Genomic DNA, 22599 nt, shown 5'->3' with positions numbered 1-22599 from the left:
AAAGTCGTAGGAAATGCTGTAACCTAGTCCTTAAAAGGACTGCAATCACAACTATTCCCTACTCCCAAGCTATCTGTAGATTTGTGCGAAAATTGGCTTGAAATTAACAAGGTATAGCGCACACAGCAACAGCGGTGCCGTCTAACACGCAGCTGCAGCAGTGAGAAAATGGTGGCGACGGGGAAAATGGCTTGGTCTTATAGGGCAAGGACATGTGACATACACTGCCAATGACACATGCCCTTGCTTGTGTGAAAAAAAGCACTTCGCTCCGTGTGTGCGCTGCTGATAGGCTGACAGATTGCACTTCCCCACTGTAAATGCGGGAAAGAGAAAAAAAAATGGAGATCTTCATTGTTCCTGCAGAGATCCATCCCCTGCCCCTCCCCCCACCCCGCTGTACACTCAAACTGCGTATTAACATTAATTTTCATCATTACTGAGAAAAAATCCAGTTATGATTTTGGTGCACGAACAGTTATCGAACATAACCTCGAACAGCCGAATTTTTCTCAAATTGTTCGTGTTCGCCGAACGGCTCGAACACCGCCCAAAACAGCTCGAATTTGAGATTGGCGAACAGTTCGAGTAGAACAACGCTCATCTCTACACAGGACTGTAATGAAGCGTTTGCTGGTATAACCACTGTGTCTCCTATACAGCCTGCCTGCCTGATATCTGGGATGGATATTAGTCCTAAGAAGGACTGTTTGTTTGATTTTGCAGGCTTTAGAGACCCTACACTAACTATTTCGCAGCATAAATCTCTCCCTAGTTCAGCAGCGCTGTCCCTACACTGTCTGATCCGGAGCGACTGTGTCCAAGATGACAGCGCCCGGTTTTAAATACTCGAGGTGACGCTGTGCGGCCAGCCATTCACTGTAGTGCCCACAAACAACATGGCTGCGGCATTACAGTGACTGGCTGGCAATCCCTGCATGTTCATTGGCTCTGTAAAGAGCGCCAAACATGCAGGGCGGAGACCCGAGCTCCCGCCCGAGTAACCCGGAAATGCTCGGTGCTCGCCGAACATCCCGAGTAGCGTGATGCTCGGGCTAGTAACGAGCAGTGTCGAGCATGCGCGCTCAACACTAATAATATCATATAATGTGGGAATATATCCAATACCCTTCATTTGAAAACTATATGTATTATGTAGTAAAATGTATATGAAGTTGGCATGGATTTTAGATCTATTTTTCACATGCCTCTAAGGGAGAAAACATTTGTAATAAAGCATTTGAAAAAACGTCACAACTTTGAAATTGACCACTGGCACTGGACATATTAGGGTAGATATTGTGATAAGCAGTGGCATAACTAGAGTCTTATGGGCCTGATGCAAAATTTGGACCTGGGCAACCACCATCATGTTGGTCAGATGTACAGACTCCTGTAATAATGTCCTCCGTCCTGGTTCCTATCCCGTAATAATGTTCCCATTTTGGACCCTATCCTGTATTAGAGTCCCCCATTTTGTGCCCCTTCCTGTAATAATGTCCTTCATCCTGGGCCCCTTCCTGTAAAAATTCCCCCTGTCTGGGCCCCTTGCCGTAATAATGTCTTCATCCTGGCCACTTCTGGCAATAATGTCCCTGTCCTGGGGCCCTTCCTGTTAAAGTGTCCTCCAACCTGTCGCTCCTTCCTGTAATAATGTCCCCCATCATGTCTCTCTTCTCCAACACATTTCAAAATTAAAAATAAACTAATCTTACCTGTCCTTGCTCATCGCGGAGGATTTGATGTTTCTGCAGTGGATAACTGGAGGATTTGCTATTTTTGCAGTGAATAGCTGTGGAGGATTTCTTCTTTCTATCGTGTGTTATTTTAATGTTCACCATTTTAGATATTTTATTAGTTAATTTTGTTATGACAGTTTACCCTTTTTATCATTTATGTTAGTATTATATTACGGTAGTTAGTATTATATTTTAATTTAGCATTGGTCTGTTAAAATTTTGTAAAAGTCAAGGTAATGAACTATTCATATCTATGCAGGTATGTATTTACCACATTTGAGATACTGTGCCATCACCTTCAGGCAAGAAGCATGTTATGTCTATATATGCTATGTTTTGTAACTAATAAATTGTAAGGCTGACTCCCTAACCCCTTTCATGTCTAAGTTGTTAGGGTTTCACAGAACAATTGATCATTACGCCAAACAATTCTTCATGACTATTTACATTATGGCATCCTACTGTATATATGTTTCTCATGCCTTATGCTTCGTAACAATCTCCGACCAGAGTATTTTAATGTAGTAATTGCTGAAGAAAAAAGTTACAGCACATAGTAATTTAGATGTAAAAGCTGCTGTGTAATCACAAGGAGATATGAGGCAAAGAGAAATACATTTATGGCAATGGTCAGTTACATGGATGTCATACTGATACTCTAGCTACCAATTAACTAAATGTTTCCTTTAATCATGTAGAATAGATCCTGGAGTCAAACTACTAGATCTAAATTACTATATTATATAATTTCCAATGATAAAAAAACAAAAAACAATTTGGACTCTTACAGATATAATGCATGGTGTCACATATACACAAATGTAGCTTTGAAAAAAACACATCAAATTGTTGAAACCAAATCTTGCCTCTCTATTGAAAGAAAAAAATATTATATACAGTATATGCATAACGCTAAATATGGCTTCTATCATCATTTACACCTCACACTACACAGTACCGATACTTGTGTAATTATAGGGTATTACTTACCATAACATGCGATACTCAGTAGCACTGCCAAAGCAGACAGAAGTTTGGGCACAGCCATTGTGTATTGCAAGCACAGATCTCTCTGACCTTTTCCAGATGGTCTTCCTGGCATATATAAATTGCTGGAGTAACTCCCATACCTTATCTAATACCTCACTGTGCTCTCAGGATTATTACATAAACAGGAAATGTTATCGGCTGATAGGGATTCATGTATGGGAACCAACATTGCTAATCTGACCTAAAAGGTTTATCACAAAGGCTTCTGTATAGGAAATCTCTAAGTGAAACTGGATTTCCAGTAAATTAGTGAATAGCAATGCTCAGCATATTTCTAGTCATGCCATCACAGATAAATATACTGTATATTAATCCCGTGTATTGTATATAATTACCTTGACATACAGAGTTCTTCCATTAGGGTCCATCTATGTAACACAGCCTTTTGTAAATTGTCCTGCTAAAAGGTTTGTTCAGGCTGTGTGCCCACGTAGCGTTTTTCAAGCGTTTATGCTGCGGAAACGCTTGTTAAACGCTAGGTAATCCGCACCCCATGGTCCCCAAGGGGATTCCGCATGTTCTATGCACATGCTGCGGATTTTTCCGCAGTGTTTATGCTGCGTACAAAAATCCGCAGCATGTCATTTAATTTTGCGGAAGCGCAGCGGAACTCCCACCATTGACTTGCATTGAAACGCATAGAAACCGCGACTGTACATTTGTATAAGCGGCTTCTATGCGTCTCTATGTGTGGATGGTGCCCAGTTCTGGAGGAGAGGAGACTCTCATCCAGACCTGGGTACCATTGTACCTGTAAAAAAAGAATAAAATAACAAATAAAGTTTATATTCACCTGTCCGGCGGCTTCTCTCTGAATGCCGGCATCGCTTGAGGACCTGCGGTGACGTCACAGTCATGTGACCGCAGGCCCTTCACCGCTCTGTCTCGCGATATGCCGGCAGCCGGGAACCAGCCAGGAAGCAGCGCTGCAGCCACGCCGGGGCCTCGGGGGTGAGTATAGCTTTATTTGTTTTAATTTTTACGGTTCACACTGTATAAATCCATGCTGTTTGCATGGATTTATACAGTGTGACCTAGTTGTCAAGTGACGCGCCCCTGGGCCTGCTGTGTCGCGCAGCGTCTCGCGCACTGGGGCTTACCCGGAACCGGATCAGATGAGCGTTGTAGTCTCCGAGTGGCGGGGACCCGGTCCGTGCCCAGGGAGTCAACTCAGTGTGTGGCAGTCTTGATAGATGTTATTTGAGTGTCGACTACGCCACCCGTTGATTTGCAGCTATGGAGCTGCCGCTGCAGGGCAGACCGCTGAGGCCGGTGTAGAATTGTGCAGCGTGATAGTATAACCCCCAACGGGAGGGGTATGGCCTCAGGGCAGCCGACGTGGAAGATGAGGGTAGCAGGAACCACTCAGAGACGGTGCGGTGTAATTCAGGGTCTTTACTGGTAACAACGATAGACCCTCCCGGAGTACTTGCTAGCGAACGGGGCCTGGTCAGTGCTTGAGCAGATGGGATCTCCCCTGGCCAGGCGGAGTTGTAGGCCTCCCAAACTGACTGTACTCTTCTGGCTACCTTGCTAGAAGCGGATATAAGTAGCCCACGTCCCTGAGTGTACCGTGTGGTGCTCACCCGTATGGCCGGTGACTCGGGGCCTTCTAATGGCTTCCGCTCCACGATGGCGGCGCTGGTCCCACGCGTGTGACCGTGCCTTCGGGTTTCTGGGCCTGAGGACCTGAAATCCCCTGCCGGTCGGCTTCTGCTGCTGGGTAAGAGTTAGTCCCCACAGCCTCGGACGCCGGGTCCGGTAAGAAAGCTTCTCAGTCAGGGCGAGCTCTGCAGCTGCCAGCCCCTGACTTGTAGTAGTATTGCTCCCACTGAGCTTCTGCTGTTTCTTCCTGTGACTGTTTCTTGTCTCTACTCTCCTTGACTGACTAACCCTGCTTCAGCCCCGGGTTTATATAGGGGAAGGTCTTCCCCTCCCAAGACTGGGCAGGAGGTGTGGCATGCACAGGATCCCTGGCCAAGAGACCTCCCACCTGCTCTCAGACATAACATTGCTTGTTACTGTGGGAACCAGACCCCTGGGGTGTCACATTCCCCCCTAGTGAAATTTAGTACTCCGGGACTAAACATATTTTAGAAAAACATAACAAGATATAACAATAACAATACAATAAAGAAACACATAAAGGTGGTCACGGCATGTCCGTAACCGGGTGCAGTCTTTGAAGAAACAAAGGTGTCCATTTCACCAAAACAGGGAGACGTAACCAGGTAGGGGTCTGTCCTACCCCGAGTCCTTAACAGTCTCTAGTCCATCCTGGGTTACGCTCCAACTAATTGTACAAGGATTCCCGGTAGATCCACCAAGGATTCCTAAAAATAACTAGAAACACAAAATTATACACAAGCAACAATACACAGGTAAACATAAATAAAACAATTTATACACTTTAAATCCTCCAGCGTGCGGGTAACTGGCCTCTAGTGGCCCTAGTGGACCTACGGAGCTGACTGTCTAGCCCTGAACTACAGGGTGTAGGAGCTGTCAAGGGTAAACTGGGCAGCTGTCTACCGGCTCTTTGGCTCACTAGGGATATGGCAGGCTCACTGCAAGCAGAGGGTTGATCCTCCTGGTCTGCGGGTGTGGGGTCTTCTGCCTCCTGGACCGGCTGTTCTTCCAGCTCTACCTGTTGCTCCGTAGGTGCTTGGGATGCTGGTTGGAGGAAGGTGAGTACGGGTACCACAACTGCACCATCGACTTGAGTCCAAGACCGAGGGAAGTCCCCGAGCACAGTACTAACCATATCTTCCCTTTCCTCTACGGGTCGATGGTCTTCTTGTTCCTCTTCAGGGTTCCTCAGTTGTTCGGGACACTTCTTCAGGTGGTCCCGGGATACAATGGCTGTAGTTTCCCCTCCGTCTTTACTGATGGTACAAACCTTCGGGTTCTCGTGGCTTGAGGGCAGTACGGTGTACGGGTCCTTCTCCCACTGGTCGTCCAACTTGTGGAGCCGTCTCTTCCTCTTCAATACCTGCTCTCCCGGTACCAGGGGAACAGCGGGAGCATACTGGTTGTAAGTTTTCTCTTGTCTTTCCCTAGCCTGACAGAGACTTCGCTCCACGCTCTCCTGTACTCTCCGGTACTGCTGCTGCCTCTCTGTGTCCCAGTCTGTTTCTGGTGAAGTGTCCTCGGGTGTCAGGACTCCCATTTCCAGGTCAACAGGTAACTTACCAGGTCTTGCCCTCATTAGGTAAGCCGGGGTACAGTTGGTGGAACCTACCGGGATGTGGTTGTATAGGTCCACCAGATCGGGCAACTTCTCAGGCCACAGACTGCGTTCTTCCAGGGGCAACGTTTTTAGAAGATCCATTACCACCTGGTTCATTTTCTCACAAAGTCCATTAGTTTGCGGATGGTAGGGTGTCGTCCTTATCTTCCGGCAGCCATACAGATTGCAGAATTCCTGGAAGACCTCCGCTTCAAAGGCAGGTCCCTGGTCCGTCAGCACTTGGTCCGGGTACCCGTGTGGACGGCAAAAGTGCTGCTGGAAGGCTCTAGCTGCTGTTTGAGCCATTAAGTCCTTGACGGGGACGACAACCAAGAACCGGGAGTAATGATCCACGATGGTTAACGCGTAGACGTAGCCACTTCTGCTTGGGGTCAGTTTTACATGATCCAAGGCTACCAGTTCCAACGGTTGCCGGGTGACGATGGACTGCAGGGGAGTCTTCTGGCTGGTACGGTCCTTCCTTCTCAGGTTGCACGGGCCACAGTCTCTGCACCACTTCTCGATGGTTCCCCTCATGCCTACCCAGTGGAACCGCTCGCGCAGCAGGAACTCCAGCTTCTTCCACCCAAAGTGTCCAGCTCCGTCGTGGTATGCCTCCATCACCATGGCTGCGTCTCTTCGTGGCACCACTACTTGCCAGAGTAATTCATGCGTCCGGGAGTTAACCATTCGGCGGCACAACTTCCCTTTGTAAAGGAACAGTCGACTCTTCTCTGCCCATAGTTGTTTGGCTTCCTCCGGAGCGTCTGGTTCAAGGCGAGCCTCCGGCCGAGTCAGCATCTCCTTCACCAGTCGGACGGCAGGGTCGCTGTCTTGCGTTTCCGCCCAGTTGTAGTGGGGTAAGGGGTTCAACGTAGCAGCCTGCTTACTCCTTACCCGGTGGGAATACTGGATAGTCCCATGACGGTGGAACGCAGGGAGTTCAACTTCTTCCAGTCCCTCCGGATCTTCTCCTCCGTCCGGCAGGTTGGGCATCCTGGACAGGGCGTCCGCGTTGGTATTGGAGCGTCCTGCCCGGTATTTGATTGTGAACTCGTAGTTGGACAGACGGGCCATCCACCTCTGCTCCAGGGCACCGAGTCTTGCCGTGTCCAGGTGTGTCAACGGGTTGTTATCCGTGTACACGGTGAACCGGGAAGAAGCGAGGTAATGCTTAAAGCGCTCGGTGACTGCCCATACTACGGCCAGGAACTCCAGCTTAAATGAGCTGTAATTCTCGGGGTTCCTTTCGGTGGGTCGCAGTTTTCGGCTGGCGTAGGCGATTACTCGTTCCTTCCCCTGCTGGATCTGGGACAGTACGGCTCCTAGCCCGATGTTACTGGCGTCGGTGTAGAGGATAAAGGGCTGGCTATAATCCGGGTACGCCAGGATTTCGTCCCCCGTGAGGGCCATCTTCAGCTGGCGGAAGGACTCTTCTTCCAGCTCCTCCCATTTGAAGGGCGGCTTCTGGTTCTTGGCCTTCCGGGACTGGCCTATCAGGAGGTCCTGCATAGGTGCTGCCTTTTTGGTGAAACCGGGAATAAACCTTCGGTAGTAGCCTACCAACCCGAGGAACTGCCGCACTTCTTTTACGCTGGAGGGGCTTGGCCATTCCTTAATTGCGGTGATCTTATCAGGGTCGGGAGCCACTCCGTCAGCGCTCACCACGTGTCCCAGGTACTGCACCTTCGGTTTCAGGAGGTGACACTTGGAGGGTTTCACCTTTAGGCCGTAACTCGCCAGAGCTTCGAACACTTCCGCCAGGTGTTTCAGGTGGTCCTCATACGTCTTGGAATATACGATGACATCGTCCAGGTACAACAGGACCGTCTCGAAGTTTCTGTGGCCCAGACAACACTCCATTAGTCGTTGGAAGGTTCCTGGTGCGTTGCAGAGTCCGAACGGCATGCAGGTGAACTCGCTAAGTCCCATCGGGGTGGTGAATGCGGTCTTCTCCCGGTCCGCCTCTGCTACAGGAACCTGCCAGTACCCGCTAGTGAGATCCAAGGTAGAGAAGAAGTTAGCAGATCTTAAAGCAGCCAATGACTCCTCTATCCTTGGTAAGGGGTACGCATCCTTGTGTGTGATACGGTTGATTTTCCGGTAATCTACACACATCCTCATGGTGTTGTCTTTTTTTCTGACTAAGACTAGTGGAGCTGCCCAGGGGCTACAGCTATCCCTAATCACCCCAGCCTCCTTCATGTCTCTAAGCATCCCCTTGGCGTGTTGGTAGTGGGCAGGGGGTACGGGTCGATACCTCTCTTTTATAGGAGGATGGTCTCCCGTGGGGATGTGGTGTTCTACCCCCTTGACTCGCCCGAAGTCTAACGGGTGTTTACTGAACACTCTGTCGTACTCTTGAACCACCCGATAGACTCCTTGTTTCTGGTGTGCGGGAGTGGAGTCAGTACCCAGATGTAGTTGCTGACACCAGTCCTCCATGTTTTTCTTAGAGCCGTTACCTTCCTCCGGGTGAGATGGAGGCAAGGGTTCCACAGATTGTATAGAATTTTGGTTAATGGTATATAATTTGGCTAGCGTGGCATACCGGGGCAGGTACACTTCCCTCTCCCCGATATTTATTATGCGAACGGGCACCCTCCCATGGCGTACATCAACCACCCCCCGTGCTGTCAAAATGGTGGGCCTACTGTCCGAGTAAACTGGTTCTACCATTGCCTGGTAATCCCTACCTCTCAGACCAATAGCTGCCCGGCACCAAATCATCATTTCACTTTTTGGGGGCATGGCAATAGGAAAAGGGTCACACATTCTTACGCTACCAATCTCACCGCCGGAGAGTTCCACCTGTTGCCGTCGCATCAGTGCCCGGATCTCTTTCTGGAGCACCCGCTGCTCGCCGGAGCTGGCGTTCTTGGCAACCTGCTGTAAAAGGAAAATCACCTCTGCAAGACAATTTTCAATTACATTAGTTCCTAGAGTTATTTTTGGGTGACTCTCATGTTTGTCAATATCTACAATGATCAGTCCCTGTGCTGCCAGTTCGACTCTACCGATTTTGATGGTCACCTCTTTAAATCCGATCTGTGGCACGGGCTGGCCATTGCTGGCGATGATACTCAAGTCGTCGTCAGGGTAGCGGGTAATATCCGAGTCATTCCAGTACTGCTTAAAGAGCACGTACGGGATGGTGGTGACCTGTGACCCGGTGTCCAGTAGGGCACTCATGGGAATGCCATCCAGTACCACAGGCAAGACTGGACGTCCTCCCACATATCTGTCGCGCCAGTTCGATGGGCCTGGTGATCTTTTTCCTGGGGGTTGGCCCTCTACCCCAGGTTGTGCCCGTTTAAAGAACAGTACCTTGCCATATGTCCGGGTTGATTGCAGCGGCGGCAGATGGGTGGTCCGTCTTCGCTGTATCGGTCACTGGGTCTTCCTCTGGCCGGTGGGGTCCTCCTTGGTCGACGCCACGGGATGTCCTCCGGTCCGGATGCCAGCTGGATCTTCCCTGGGGTGGAAACCTGTAAAGACTGCACAGTTCGGGTTAGCGCAGCAACGCTCTTAGCTAGCTCTTGGACCTGATGGTGTAGGTCTGGAGCCGGGTCATTGTCCAAAGCCTGCGCATCAGCTCCCACAGGCCCTGCCGACAAGGGCGCCGCCTCCTGGTGGTAAGTGATAGCTGGGCGCCTGTGGGTCACAACGCCACCCGGTGCCGGTTCTCGGAGCACCCGGATGGCTCTGTCCTTGAACTGTGCAAAGCCCAGATGGGGATCCTGTAAGGCCATCGCCCGCAACTGGGTTCGGTGGGCATTACAATATAGTCCCTCTATAAATTGTTCGGTCAACAGCCTGTCCTCGTTTCCCACTCCATCAGGGTCGGTCTGCTTAATGACCCTCAGGGCCTCTTGTAGGTTTAGTGCATAGTCCCTTATACTCTCATGCGCTCGCTGCTTGCACCCGTAGAATCTAAGCTTAATCTCGGCTGAGGTGCGGGTATCAAAGGTATCCTTCAGCCGGGTTAGTATCCCTGCGACAGTCTTCCTCCCAGGTGGCCAGGATTTTACTTCCCTTTTGGCTGCCCCGGTTAGTTGGGCCACCAGGATGCTCACTTTTTGCTCTTCTGTGAGGGGGTACACCTGGAAGAGGCTATCCAGCTTTTCTCTAAAGTCATGCAGGGTATGTGACTCCCCTGAGTACTGGGGTAGCCAAGCTGCTCCCGGGATATAGGGCATGGTGAAGGGCATAACTGCAGCAGCGGTGGCGCTGGCGGGGGTTGAGGCAGTGAAGCTCTCCTCCGCATCCGACATCTTCCTCCCCCCTAGTGGACCGTGGCCTACCTTGCGATGATCCTGTTCCGTAGGCCGCGGCTCCGCAGTAGATCGTCAGGGTTGAGGACCTTCCGTCGCGCTCCTGTGACGTCGGCGTCTGCTGGGCTCCTTCCAGGACCTTACGCAACGTCCGGACGTGAGGCGGGGCTTCAGTTCTCGCGCGCTTTCGGAGTCCACGCCCCTCTTCTTCCCGCGCGGTGTCCTCAAGATGGCGTCCAATGGCGGGAAAACTCCACGGATGGCGGGAAAACTTCGCGGATGGCGGGAAGAAGGCAGAAGATGGCGCCGGATGGCGGGAAACCTCACCACTGGTAAGTTTGAACAGTCTTTGCTTTTCAGGCACGCAGTACCCGGTGGTTGCGGGCACGAAATCCTGCCGACTACGCCAAAGTTGACGCGCCCCTGGGCCTGCTGTGTCGCGCAGCGTCTCGCGCACGGGGGCTTACCCGGAACCGGATCAGATGAGGGTTGTAGTCTCCGAGTGGCGGGGACCCGGTCCGTGCCCAGGGAGTCAACTCAGTGTGTGGCAGTCTTGATAGATGTTATTTGAGTGTCGACTACGCCACCCGTTGATTTGCAGCTATGGAGCTGCCGCTGCAGGGCAGACCGCTGAGGCCGGTGTAGAATTGTGCAGCGTGATAGTATAACCCCCAACGGGAGGGGTATGGCCTCAGGGCAGCCGACGTGGAAGATGAGGGTAGCAGGAACCACTCAGAGACGGTGCGGTGTAATTCAGGGTCTTTACTGGTAACAACGATAGACCCTCCCGGAGTACTTGCTAGCGAACGGGGCCTGGTCAGTCCTTGAGCAGATGGGATCTCCCCTGGCCAGGCGGAGTTGTAGGCCTCCCAAACTGACTGTACTCTTCTGGCTACCTTGCTAGAAGCGGATATAAGTAGCCCACGTCCCTGAGTGTACCATGTGGTGCTCACCCGTATGGCCGGTGACTCTGGGCCTTCTAATGGCTTCCGCTCCACGATGGCGGCGCTGGTCCCACGCGTGTGACCGTGCCTTCGGGTTTCTGGGCCTGAGGACCTGAAATCCCCTGCCGGTCGGCTTCTGCTGCTGGGTAAGAGTTAGTCCCCACAGCCTCGGACGCCGGGTCCGGTAAGAAAGCTTCTCAGTCAGGGCGAGCTCTGCAGCTGCCAGCCCCTGACTTGTAGTAGTATTGCTCCCACTGAGCTTCTGCTGTTTCTTCCTGTGACTGTTTCTTGTCTCTACTCTCCTTGACTGCTCACCCTGCTTCAGCCCCGGGTTTATATAGGGGAAGGTCTTCCCCTCCCAAGACAGGGCAGGAGGTGTGGCATGCACAGGATCCCTGGCCAAGAGACCTCCCACCTGCTCTCAGACATAACATTGCTTGTTACTGTGGGAACCAGACCCCTGGGGTGTCACACAAGCACTTTCCAAGTGATGCTATCGCCTGGAAAGCGCTTGTCAATCTGCATGCGGAAACGCATGTGAATCCGCATGTACAATCTGCATGCGTTTTTTCTGCCAGGGAGATGCAGAAATGCTGCAGAAATTTTCTGCTTCATTTCTGCATCGTGGGCACATAGCCTCACAGTCCATGTTTAGAAATTAAAGGCTTCTTGTTTGCCAAAATTAGTACCATTCTTTTTCATTAGTCAGGACTGTTATTGAAGCTTAATTCATGTACTAGAATGAGAATTAGCAACAATATCAAATAACAGACAGGATTGCTTTAAGTGCAAAATCTGTCAATATATTTACCATGTACTTGCATCCATTTTCTTTCTTTTTTTTTAATTCACGTCAGCTTTGGGTCTGTTTTATTAGGGCCATCTATTACTAGAATAGGGAATCCAATCCCCCATTTTTCCTTATTAATGGTCAGGCAGTTTACATTTTAACTCACCATTTTTTTCTGCAGGACATAAGCCTCTGTAGCAGGGGTCTCAAACTCAGCTGGGCACATGGGCCACACACGGAAAAACATTTAATTTGGGGGGCCGCATTATTTGCATGACAAAGTGACATTTTTAGTGATACCATTTTATTTTCTATACACGTTTTGAACTGGTCCTCATCTTGCAGACATGGTCCCCCATCCAGGTCCCCCATATTGCAGAAATGGTCTCCCATCCAGGTCCCCCATATTGCAGACATGGTCTCCCATCCAGGTTCCCCATATTTGCAGACATGGCATCCCATCCAGGCTCCCCATATTGCAAACATGGTCTCTTATCCAGGTCCCCCATATTGCAGACATGGTCCCCCATCCAGGTCCCCCATATTGCAGACACGGTCCCCCATCCAGGTCCCCCATATTGCAGACATGGTCTCCATATCGCAGACATGGTCCCCATATTGCAGACATGGTCCCCATATTGCAGACATGGTCTCCCATCCAGCTCCCCCATATTGCAGACATGGTCCCCCATATTGCATACATGGTCCCCCATCCTGGTCCTTGTCTTGCAGACATGTCCTCCATCCAGGTCCCCATGTTGCAGACATGTCCCCCATCCAGGTCCGCCCCCATACTGTGCACAGGGTCACCCCCCCCATACTGCGCACAGGGTCCCCCCCCCATACTGCGCATAGGGTCCGTCTACCCACCCATACTGCACACAAGGTCCCCCCCATACTGCGCACAGGGCCCGTCCCCGTCCCCCCATACTGCGCACAGGGCGCGTCCCCGTCCCCCCATACTGCGCACAGGGTCCCCTCCCCCCCATACTGCGCACAGGGTCCCCGTCCCCCCCATACTGGGCACAGGGTCCCCGTCCCCCCATACTGGGCACAGGGTCCCTGTCCCCCCATACTGCGCACAGGTTCCCCGTCCCCCCATACTGCGCACAGGGTCCCCATCCCCCCATACAGCGCTCAGGGTACCCGTCCCCCCATACAGCGCTCAGGGTCCCCGTCCCCCCATACTTTGCTCAGGGTCCCTGTCCCCCAATACTGAGCACAGGTCCCCTGTGCTGTATTTCACTTGACAGAGAAAAAAAAAAGATTCTCACCTGTCCTCCATTCCCTCGGCATCCTTTCTGCACCTGTGGCCCGCAGAACATAGACCCCATAACGATCGCGGCTCTCTCCAGCAGCCGCGGACATCAGCGCTGTAGTGCAGTGTATTGCCGCGCAGAGATTAGCTCTCTGCACAGCAATACCAGTACCAGCCGCCGGCCTATCAGAGGCCAGCAGCTGACATCTGCGCATGGCAGTGACGTCATACGCCGCTGCGCTGGGACTCAGATGTCAGCTGCTGGCCTCTGATAGGCCGGCTGCTGGCACTGGTATTGCTGTGCAGAGACCCGGTCTCTGCGCAGCAATACACTGCACTACAGCGCTGATGTCGGCAGCTGCTGGAGAGAGCCGCGATCATTACCGGGTCTATGTGCCTGAGGGCCGGAAGAAGCAGCCGGAAGGGCCGCATGCGGCCCGCGGTCCGCGTGTTTGAGACCCCTGCTCTATAGAGTCATTTGGCAGTAGCTTTTTCTGTTCTTCACATTGAAAACATATGAATGTTTGGCTGAGGCAAATATTCAAGTACATGTGTTTGAGGGAGTTGGCAGAGAGAGCTGACCACCCAATAAGTGCTTGGCCATCAGCTATCATAAGTAGTGACAAGCGAATATGTTCGAAAAACGATTGAAAATTTCAAATTTGGCACAAATATGGCACATTCGGATTCGTGATCGGAAACAAGAGCATTTTTTCTTAAAATCGGGAAAAAACTTTAAAATTTGGTAAAAGTGTGGGTAATGATTGCGTGGCAACTAAAAAAACAATTTTTATCACTTTGGCTAGCATAGTGGTGGTGTATGATGAGCGGGGGGACGTGTCTGATGAGGGGAGGGGCTGGGGAGAGCTCAGAGGAGCTCAGAGCAGCGGCGTGCTTGTAATCTTTTTTTTTTTCCTAACTTTATGTTTGCAAATCACGGCTAGCTTCCAGGGTGCAGGAACCATCCACAATGTCCAGATACATGGGCTTGTGCCATTGGCTGCAGAAATCATATGTCTCTCTCTCTATATAAAGAACGGACATGTTGTTTTAGCGCCATTTTGTGACTATAGCAGATTATAGACAATGCTGCTGGTCTGCTCCTGCATACGGAGAGATTTTAGCTAGTTAGATAGACAGTTGCTTCTAAGTCAGATAGTTTAGATCAGAGGTCCCCAACCGCCGGTCCGCGGACCAGGACCGGGCCGTTGGGGTTTTTCAGCCGGTCCGCGGGGAGAGGGGGCCCCTCCAGCCTCCAGCAGGGCCGCCATCAGGGCATGACTGCCCTGACTCCAGTATGGGGCCCGGCCGGTAGGAGCCCCCTCAGAGCCCCCCTCTTGTGCGTCTCTCTCCTCATGGGGCCCCCGGCCGCATGCTAAGCGCCGGGTCCGGGACATCTTAGCGCTGCGCTGCTGCGGCAGCACCTTCATGATTCCCCTGACTTCCGGTCATGTGACGGCGCCGTCACATGGCCGGAAGTCAGGAGAACCTGGTGTCAGCGATTTGGACGAGCGCCAGGATTCTGCAGGGATCGCATGGGGGTAAGTATAACAAGTTTTATTTTTTTTTAAATACAATTAACTAGGAGTGGGGGGAATGGGAGATGCACATGGGGGGAGGGGAGAGATGAGAGATGCACATGGGGGAGGGGAGAGATGAGAGATCCACATGGGGGGGAGGGGAGAGATGAGAGATGCACATGGGGGAGGGGAGAGATGAGAGACCATATGGGGGGAGGGGAGAGATGAGAGATGCACATGGGAGGGAGGGGAGAGATGAGAGATGCACGGGGGGGTGAGAGATGCACAGGGGGGATGAGAGATGCACGGGGGGTGGATGAGAGATGCACGGGGGGTGAGAGATGCACGGGGGGGATGAGAGATGCACGGGGGGTGGATGAGAGATGCACGGAGGGGGATGAGAGATGCACGGAGGGGGATGAGAGATGCACGGGGGTGAGCTGCACATGGGGGGGTGAGAGATGCACATGGGGGGGTTATGTTTACATAACTTTGTTGCCTTATGAAGGGCGGGGGGGGCCCCCAAAAATTTCTTGCACAGGGGCCCACTACAGTCTGTGTCCGCCCCTGGGATGAAGTAAATGCAGCTGAACAGCAGCTGTCAGGACAGCTGCCCTGTCCTGCTGCAGGGCGTGATGGGGCCTCAGTGATGCGGCTCCTGGCACAGCACATTATGTGGGGCTCCTGGCATAGCTCCTGGCGGGGACCTGGTCTACACTATATGATAAGTATGCACTAAACTCCAAATCCCTCCATTACCCCACCCCCATATGACCAAAGCCCCGCCCACCCCACCCCCTCCTTGCTGGGCCATGGAAAAATGATCTTGCTTCAAGCCGGTCCCTGGTGCAAAAAAGGTTGGGGACCACTGGTTTAGATAGATAGGATCCTGTGTGGCTGTGAAATAGACCTTTCAGCAGTTTTTTTTTTCTCGCGCCATTAGTGAGGTTCAGACAAACACAGCAGGGCACATTTCACTGAAGTCTGTTGTGCACTGCTTCTATTGTGCTTGTTATGATCTGCAAGAAGAACTAAGGAAAGATAGGGGAAAGCTGTCCCTACAGTAAGACTAAGCTGAATCCCTACAATGTAGCGGGCTGCCTCTTCCTAGCGAACAGACCCGCCTTAGTCCTCAGCTAGTCTGAACAAAGACCTATAGAATTAAGGGAGGGGTCCCTAAAAGAACTAAGGACTGGGTCAAAAATGGGACACCTCCTAAACAGAAATTGTTGTAGAACACAAAAGACAAACTGACAAAAAGTACTAGAGGTCCCAGAGGACCAAGCAAACTGACAGAGATAGGCACCGAAGCACCAGGCTAGCAAAACAGTCAAACAACACTGAAGTCCAGCAAAGCCAGAAGGGCGGAGCTGGAATATATAGGCAGATGGTCACGTGACCGCAAAACACAAGATAGAAAAAAACTAACAGGAGGGTTCTAACAGTGCTCCATGCACGAGTACACCTTTAATAATCTATTTTTTTCAGTTGCTAACGTGATACAGCAAATCATAGTAGCCCGACTTGTCATTTTGTGAGGGTGAAATTCAGCTGTATGCAGAGCTCCTGCAGAGTATAAAAAACTATTTTTTTCTGTGACTAACGTGATGCAGCACGCCATAGCCCACCTTGTCATTTTGTGTCAGTGAAATTCAGCTGTATGCAGAGCTAATGCAGAGTCAAAAAATATTTTTTTTCTGTGAGTAATGTAATACAGCAGACTAGATCTGAGTTTGAATTTGTTTGGCGCATATCTTCTATGTTGTACAGCCCTCATCCACACTAAAAAAAATACTTTCTTCTCTTACTAACATGATACAGTAGGGGACATCTCAGGGTGGCAAGGGAGGGTGGATTACTGTGATCGAGGGGGGCTGGTGATACCAGACAAACTGTTAGTGAAGGTGCAAGAGCCGAGGAACAAATGTAGGAGGAAGTGGTGAAGGGCGAGCAACTGTGAGGAGATGAAGAGGATAATCATCCCCTCTTCAACAAGCATCAGAGTTACCCAGCCACCAACACAGCATGGGCTTCGACCTCATGGAAGAGCCCGACATATGAATGCCTTCTTGCTGAACTATCTGCAACATGATCCCCGTATAGTTATGATTCCAAATAGTGCTGACTACTGGGTTTTGTCTCTTGAACTCAATATAATGTTAAAGTATGCACAAAATTGAATGAATTATAATTTTAAACCAAAGATTTTTGTGACCATGGAAAGGACTGTGTAGAATATAATGGATAGCATGGTAACATAGATTTTAAGGTTGAAGGAAGACTAAGTCCATCTAGTTCAACCCATAGCCTAACATGTTGATCCACAGGAAGGCAAAAAAAAACATGTGGCAACACATTGGGGAAAAAAAATCCTTCCTGACTCCATACGGCAATCAGACTAGTTCCCTGGTGGTTCATTGGTTAGCACTGTTAGTGGGGGTCTTGAGTTCAAATCTCACCTGTGTTTGTGTGGGTTTACTCCAGTTACTCTGGTTTTCTCCCACACCCCAAAGACATACTGATAGGGAATTTAGATTGTGAGCCCCTATGGGAACAGTGGTGATAATGTCTGTAAAGTGCTGTGGATATGATGGTGCTATATAAGCAGCGCATATTAAATATATAAATGATCACTTGTATGAAAATTTCCTCCCCAGCTGTGCTTCACTATTGAGGCAAGTCTCACAGTTTGAGGAGCTCTTTTTTTTAAGCTACACATGGACATGAAAAATGTGTTGGTAAAACATGCATTCAGCCAAATAAAGATTTCTGTCACACTTTGTTTCCTTTACAGAAGTCCTTTGAAATAATAACATACCTAGGGCATGCTGCAATTAAAAAAAATCTAAAATGAAAAAAAAGCATGAGTGCATAAAAAGATACCACAAAAAAAGCAGCACATTTATAATGTTTTTATGTGTTCATAATTCCCTATTGAACAGCTAATATTAGGCTTAAAAAATTATAAAAATGCTTTGAAAAATACTACATAGAACTTGGTGGTTTTCCTAAGATTGGTGTTTGTGAAGACAACCTAAAGGTAAGTTCACACAAAGGAACCGTGCAGCATTTTCTGTAAGAAATGCTGCGACTATATTCAGATTTTCTGAAAAATGTAGCTTAATCTCATGATTTGAAATTCCCCTATGGCGATTTTCGCCCCTTGAAGCATTGTATTTTAACAATAACATATTATAGAATTTAATAATCATCATCAATCATAACAAATGGAAAACCATATCTGTAGTACCACAGACCTGTCAATAGATACTATATCAGCAGGAAACATTAGTGTTCTGGTTTTATGGTGGGAGGTTGAAAGGTTATGCATTGTGTTTTTGTTGAAAATATTTGTACAACAGGAGGAAGTGATGTGTATGCAGGACTGTGATAAAGACCAGATCCAAAACTAACACAATGTCATGATTGCTTAATACATTAAGAAAACATTTTAGGCCATTGAATGGCAGCAGCAAACATGTGAGGAGTTGGTAGCACCATGACTGCAGTGCAAACCAGTAGGGGCTCTGGAGCAGCAATTAGTGATGGGCAAGCACTAAAATGCTCGGGTGCTCGATGCTCGGAATACTCAAGTGCTCGACCCAATCAACGAGCCCAATGTAAGTCTATGGAAAACTCGAGCATTTTTCAGGCTGCTCCCCCCGGCGATCTTCAGAGGGCCTAAAAATTGCCCAAATCGATGGGAACAGTGCTCAAATGACATGGGAACAGCATGGGGAAGACCCCTGGAAGCATTTCTGACTCCCAGATCACTGCTGTCAGCAACGTTGTCAGAGGTATTACGCCACTTTTACAGACTCACAATAAAACATACAAAAACAAATCCAAAATGGATTTTCCTGGGAAATATGTTAAGGAACATCCTTTCCAGGGTAATAACTTGTATAGATGGCAAAATAAATAACGAAAAGTACTCCTCCACACCTTGGGCTATGTTCACATGTAGCGTTTTTGATGCATTTTTGCATTGCTTTCAACCAAGACAAATGCATTCACTTGGAAATGTCATTTTAACATTTTACAACCTTATCTGGCCATGTGGTGACACATCATCAGACACATGCATACGGTGCTGAACAGCACGGGGAAGATCCCTGGAAGCATCTCTGACTCCCAGGTCACTGCCTAAAAGTGTGCCTATCATAAGTGATCCTTGGCGTATGCGAAGATGCCTCCCGCCATGCACCTGTCGTTGCAGACTTGCAACAATCACTGTCCACGTCCTTGTCCCAGTGCAGCGTTCAGTTGTCCCTACCCCATTCCTTGGAATGCCAGCGCAAGTATGCAGCCAGCCACCCACCCACAGGCTGCAATACTATACTGCCAAATTTTTGACAGCTGCTTGCACTTGAAATGTGGCCTTTTAGGCTCGTGGAGGCGGAAGCTGTCCACAATCTTATAGTGGCGACCGGGTATCCATACTCGGTCCCCAGCCGCCACTATTTGTCCCGGTGTCGTCTCCGCCTTCCACAAGCGCGGATCCCTGAACATTACTGCTGGTACTTTTCTGTGGGAATCTGCTTGCCTCCTAACAGCCTGGAATATTTCCAGTAAACTATGGTACGACGCCATGGTATTAGTACTGCCCCCAGTACCAGTAGCAAAGCCAAAGTGGCTGCCCAAATACATTAGTTTCTCACAAAGGAGCTGAAGATAGAGTGGCAGTAGGTGCAAGTTTCTCCAGCCTGTTAGATATTAGAGGGTGAACAGCAGTACATTGGATCAGTGGTTAGCACTGAAGCCTTGCAGCACTGGGATCCTGGGTTCAAATCCCAGCAAGGACAACATCTGCAAGGATTTTGTATGCTCTTCCCGTGTTTACGTGGGTTTCCACCTCTGTAAAAAAGTAGCCATAGAGTGTCCGGGAACCTTCCCACACACTTTTCTTAGCCAGGACTACTTCTCGGCAGGGTTACTAGTATAATTTTCAAACAGTGCACTCCATAATGTACACATACTACAATGTAGAGAGTGGCAAGATAAACATAAACAACCGAAGCAACCACGATCAAAGGCCAATCTACATCATAAAAAATTGTTTTATTAAATATTCAATTTTGTTAAAAATTATCATATGCAAAAATGGTTCATAACAACATACAGTATGTAAAAAAATTCCACCGCTATATGTGACACGCAGGACCCAAATTGTACAGCCTAGTAGATATTAAGTAATCATCCAAGTAGCATAGTATTTATACACAGGCCAATGTGACCAGATTAGTAAAAAGGCTCATATACTCAAAGGTTGTTAGGTCAGAGAAACAGACAATGTTAATACATTTCTCAAAATAATATTGCGGGTATAATAAGCCACCATATATGTATTTACATGTGTATAACAACAATATATATATGACAACAGTATATAGACATACAATATATTGGTACTTTGTATTACATCCTATCTATATATTTTGTTCAGCCAGATTATCCATCATATGGAAAACATATCTGGCACACAATGGTTCTGTGTAAGGTGACAATATAAATTGATGTACATATCATAATTGATACCTAGACACCGGACTGCTACTGTATAGGGCTTCCAAAATGGGTCCTGCTCCCACCCCAACGCGCGTTTCGGCGCTACCTTCCTCAGGGGGCGTGGATCATACTGGGAGGTGTGCATCTTTAAATAAAGCTCTGGCCAATCACTGTGTAGCGGAGGGCCAATCGATGCATGTTGCGTCACGGTTACCAGGGCGATCAGTGACGTCGGCGTCAAACAAGAACCACGTGACGGTCACATGGGCCCATGTGACCACGCAGGTCCTTGCATGCAGACGCAGAAACCCAGGGAACGCATACTGGGGCCGTACTGCGCATGCGTTCAGGTCCTGTTTGTTGCTAATTGTACTGTGCTGCACAGAGAGGTACATCCATAATTACTAACAAACATATTTTGTCCTTAAAGCATATTTTATGCAGTGGCTTGGAAGGCTCCAAATCATTTGTTATTCGCACAACTTGCTTGATAAAACATGGTTTAACAGAGGCAGTCCTATACATCACAATGGTAATGGATGTCATTTAAGCTGTTTAACCATGTGCTAACCTGAGCAACCATCAATCACATACTGTCCCATATTTATGTTGTATGATGCTGTTACATACAGCCTAACATAACATTTTAATTTAAATCTTGTCTCATAGAGTTAGTATATCATAAGGGACCTTTATAGATTACATGGAATGCACAGCTCATGCATATGTTACACAAAAGATGTAGAAGATGGTCTCAAAATCCATTGCGCATAATAAATGATCAGCTGATCCATGTGAATGCACGTCCACAAACGGGTGGGCAATGTCGACCCCACAACCCACAACCCCGACCCCCGCCCGCGGTCACCCACGGCATTGTGCCATAAGGGGAGGGGCCCGCAGGCAGCCGGCCACGGTGCAGGGAGGGGGGACCACAGAGCCCACCGTATCAAGGGAACACGCATACCAAGGACATACCTCCATGACCGCCGCATACCAGGTCATAGTACATCAGAAACAGCACAGTAGAATTACAAATTGTATAAACTGATAATCACATAAAAAACTGATAGGCTATGTGCCCACGTTGCATTTATGAAGCAGAAAATTTCTGCTTCATTTCTGCAAGTCCTCTCCCGGAAAAACGCATGCGGAATTCCGCACGCGTTTATCGCGCATTTTTCGCGTGTTTATCACGCGTTTTCCACATGTGGAATTGCCTTGCATTTTTTATGCATTGGACAAAGGCAATTCTGCATGCGGAAACGCAAAATTAAATGACATGCTGCGGATTTTTGAACGCAGCATAAACGCTGCGGAAAAATCCGCAGCATGGGCATTGACATTGCGGAATGCCATTGGGGACCATGGGGTGCGGATATACATGCGTTTTTCAAGCGTTTACGCTGCGGAAATTCCGCAGCATATACGCTTGAAAAATGCTACGTGGGCACACAGCCATAGTCACAGTCATATAGTATTATCATTAAAGTCCACAGGGTCCAAGCTCCATTCTCCTCTGTCACGCCGAATGCCAGAACACTTCATATGCTGATAAAAATTCCAATATCCTTTGATAGTGTCTAAATATGCCCATCATGTCCATACTCATATAGATTCCACATTCCCAGGACGATCCACCAAAAGACATATATATGCGATGAACTGTAAATATTAAAATCATTGTTAAAAAAATAATAAAAACAATACACCTGTATGCAGCAAACAGAGAGCGATCAAAGAAAGGGAGCAAAGCTCAAGTTCTCGTTTAGTCCATTAGGTTGTACGATATTCAACCTCCAAATCCATCGGGTCTCAAGCTGAGCCAACCGTTGGCTCAGCTAGCCACCACGAATCCCAATTGCGAGTGAATCTATACCCCTCACTCTAAATCCAGAAGTATCACAGCCATGTGCTAACGTTAAGTGCCGGGGTATTGTCCTGAGCGTGGAAGTGTCCATACAGTCGATGGCCGCAGTAATGCCCAACACGTGTTCTCTAATTCTAACTTTCAGTTGGCGAGTAGTCAGGCCAACATATATTAGTCCACACGGACATGTGGCATAGTAAATCACATACCGTTAAGTACACGTAATCCGATTTCTAATCCTGTACGTTTTAGAGCCTGATGCATTTACAAATATATTTGTTCGCTCCATGTTTGGGCATGCGACACAACGACCGCATGGTACACTCCCAGGCTCAGGACCGCTCCTATCTAAGAATGTATTTTTTAATTCTCCCTGGTAGTGACTTCGTACGAGGTGATCGCGTAAATTATTTGATC

The 22599-nt window shown here is 48.9% G+C and overlaps 1 protein-coding gene across 1 annotated transcript in view; it reads right to left on the bottom strand.

Annotated features, from left to right (window-relative positions):
- LOC141168172 (serine protease ami-like) overlaps positions 1–2889 on the bottom strand; it is a 151101-nt gene extending 148212 nt beyond the window's left edge. Inside the window, exon 1 of the mRNA XM_073655046.1 lies at positions 2730–2889. Within this exon, the coding sequence (XP_073511147.1) occupies positions 2730–2841 (112 nt within the window). The 5' untranslated portion in view covers positions 2842–2889. The remainder of the gene's footprint in view (positions 1–2729) is intronic.
- Between the last annotated feature and the right edge of the window lie 19710 nt (positions 2890–22599).

Source organism: Phyllobates terribilis, unplaced genomic scaffold (genome assembly GCF_046119375.1).
Source record: "Phyllobates terribilis strain yellow unplaced genomic scaffold, ASM4611937v1 Scaffold_1__5_contigs__length_1240528914, whole genome shotgun sequence".
Lineage (NCBI taxonomy): Eukaryota > Metazoa > Chordata > Amphibia > Anura > Dendrobatidae > Phyllobates > Phyllobates terribilis.
This window is presented reverse-complemented; position numbering and strand designations above follow the sequence as displayed.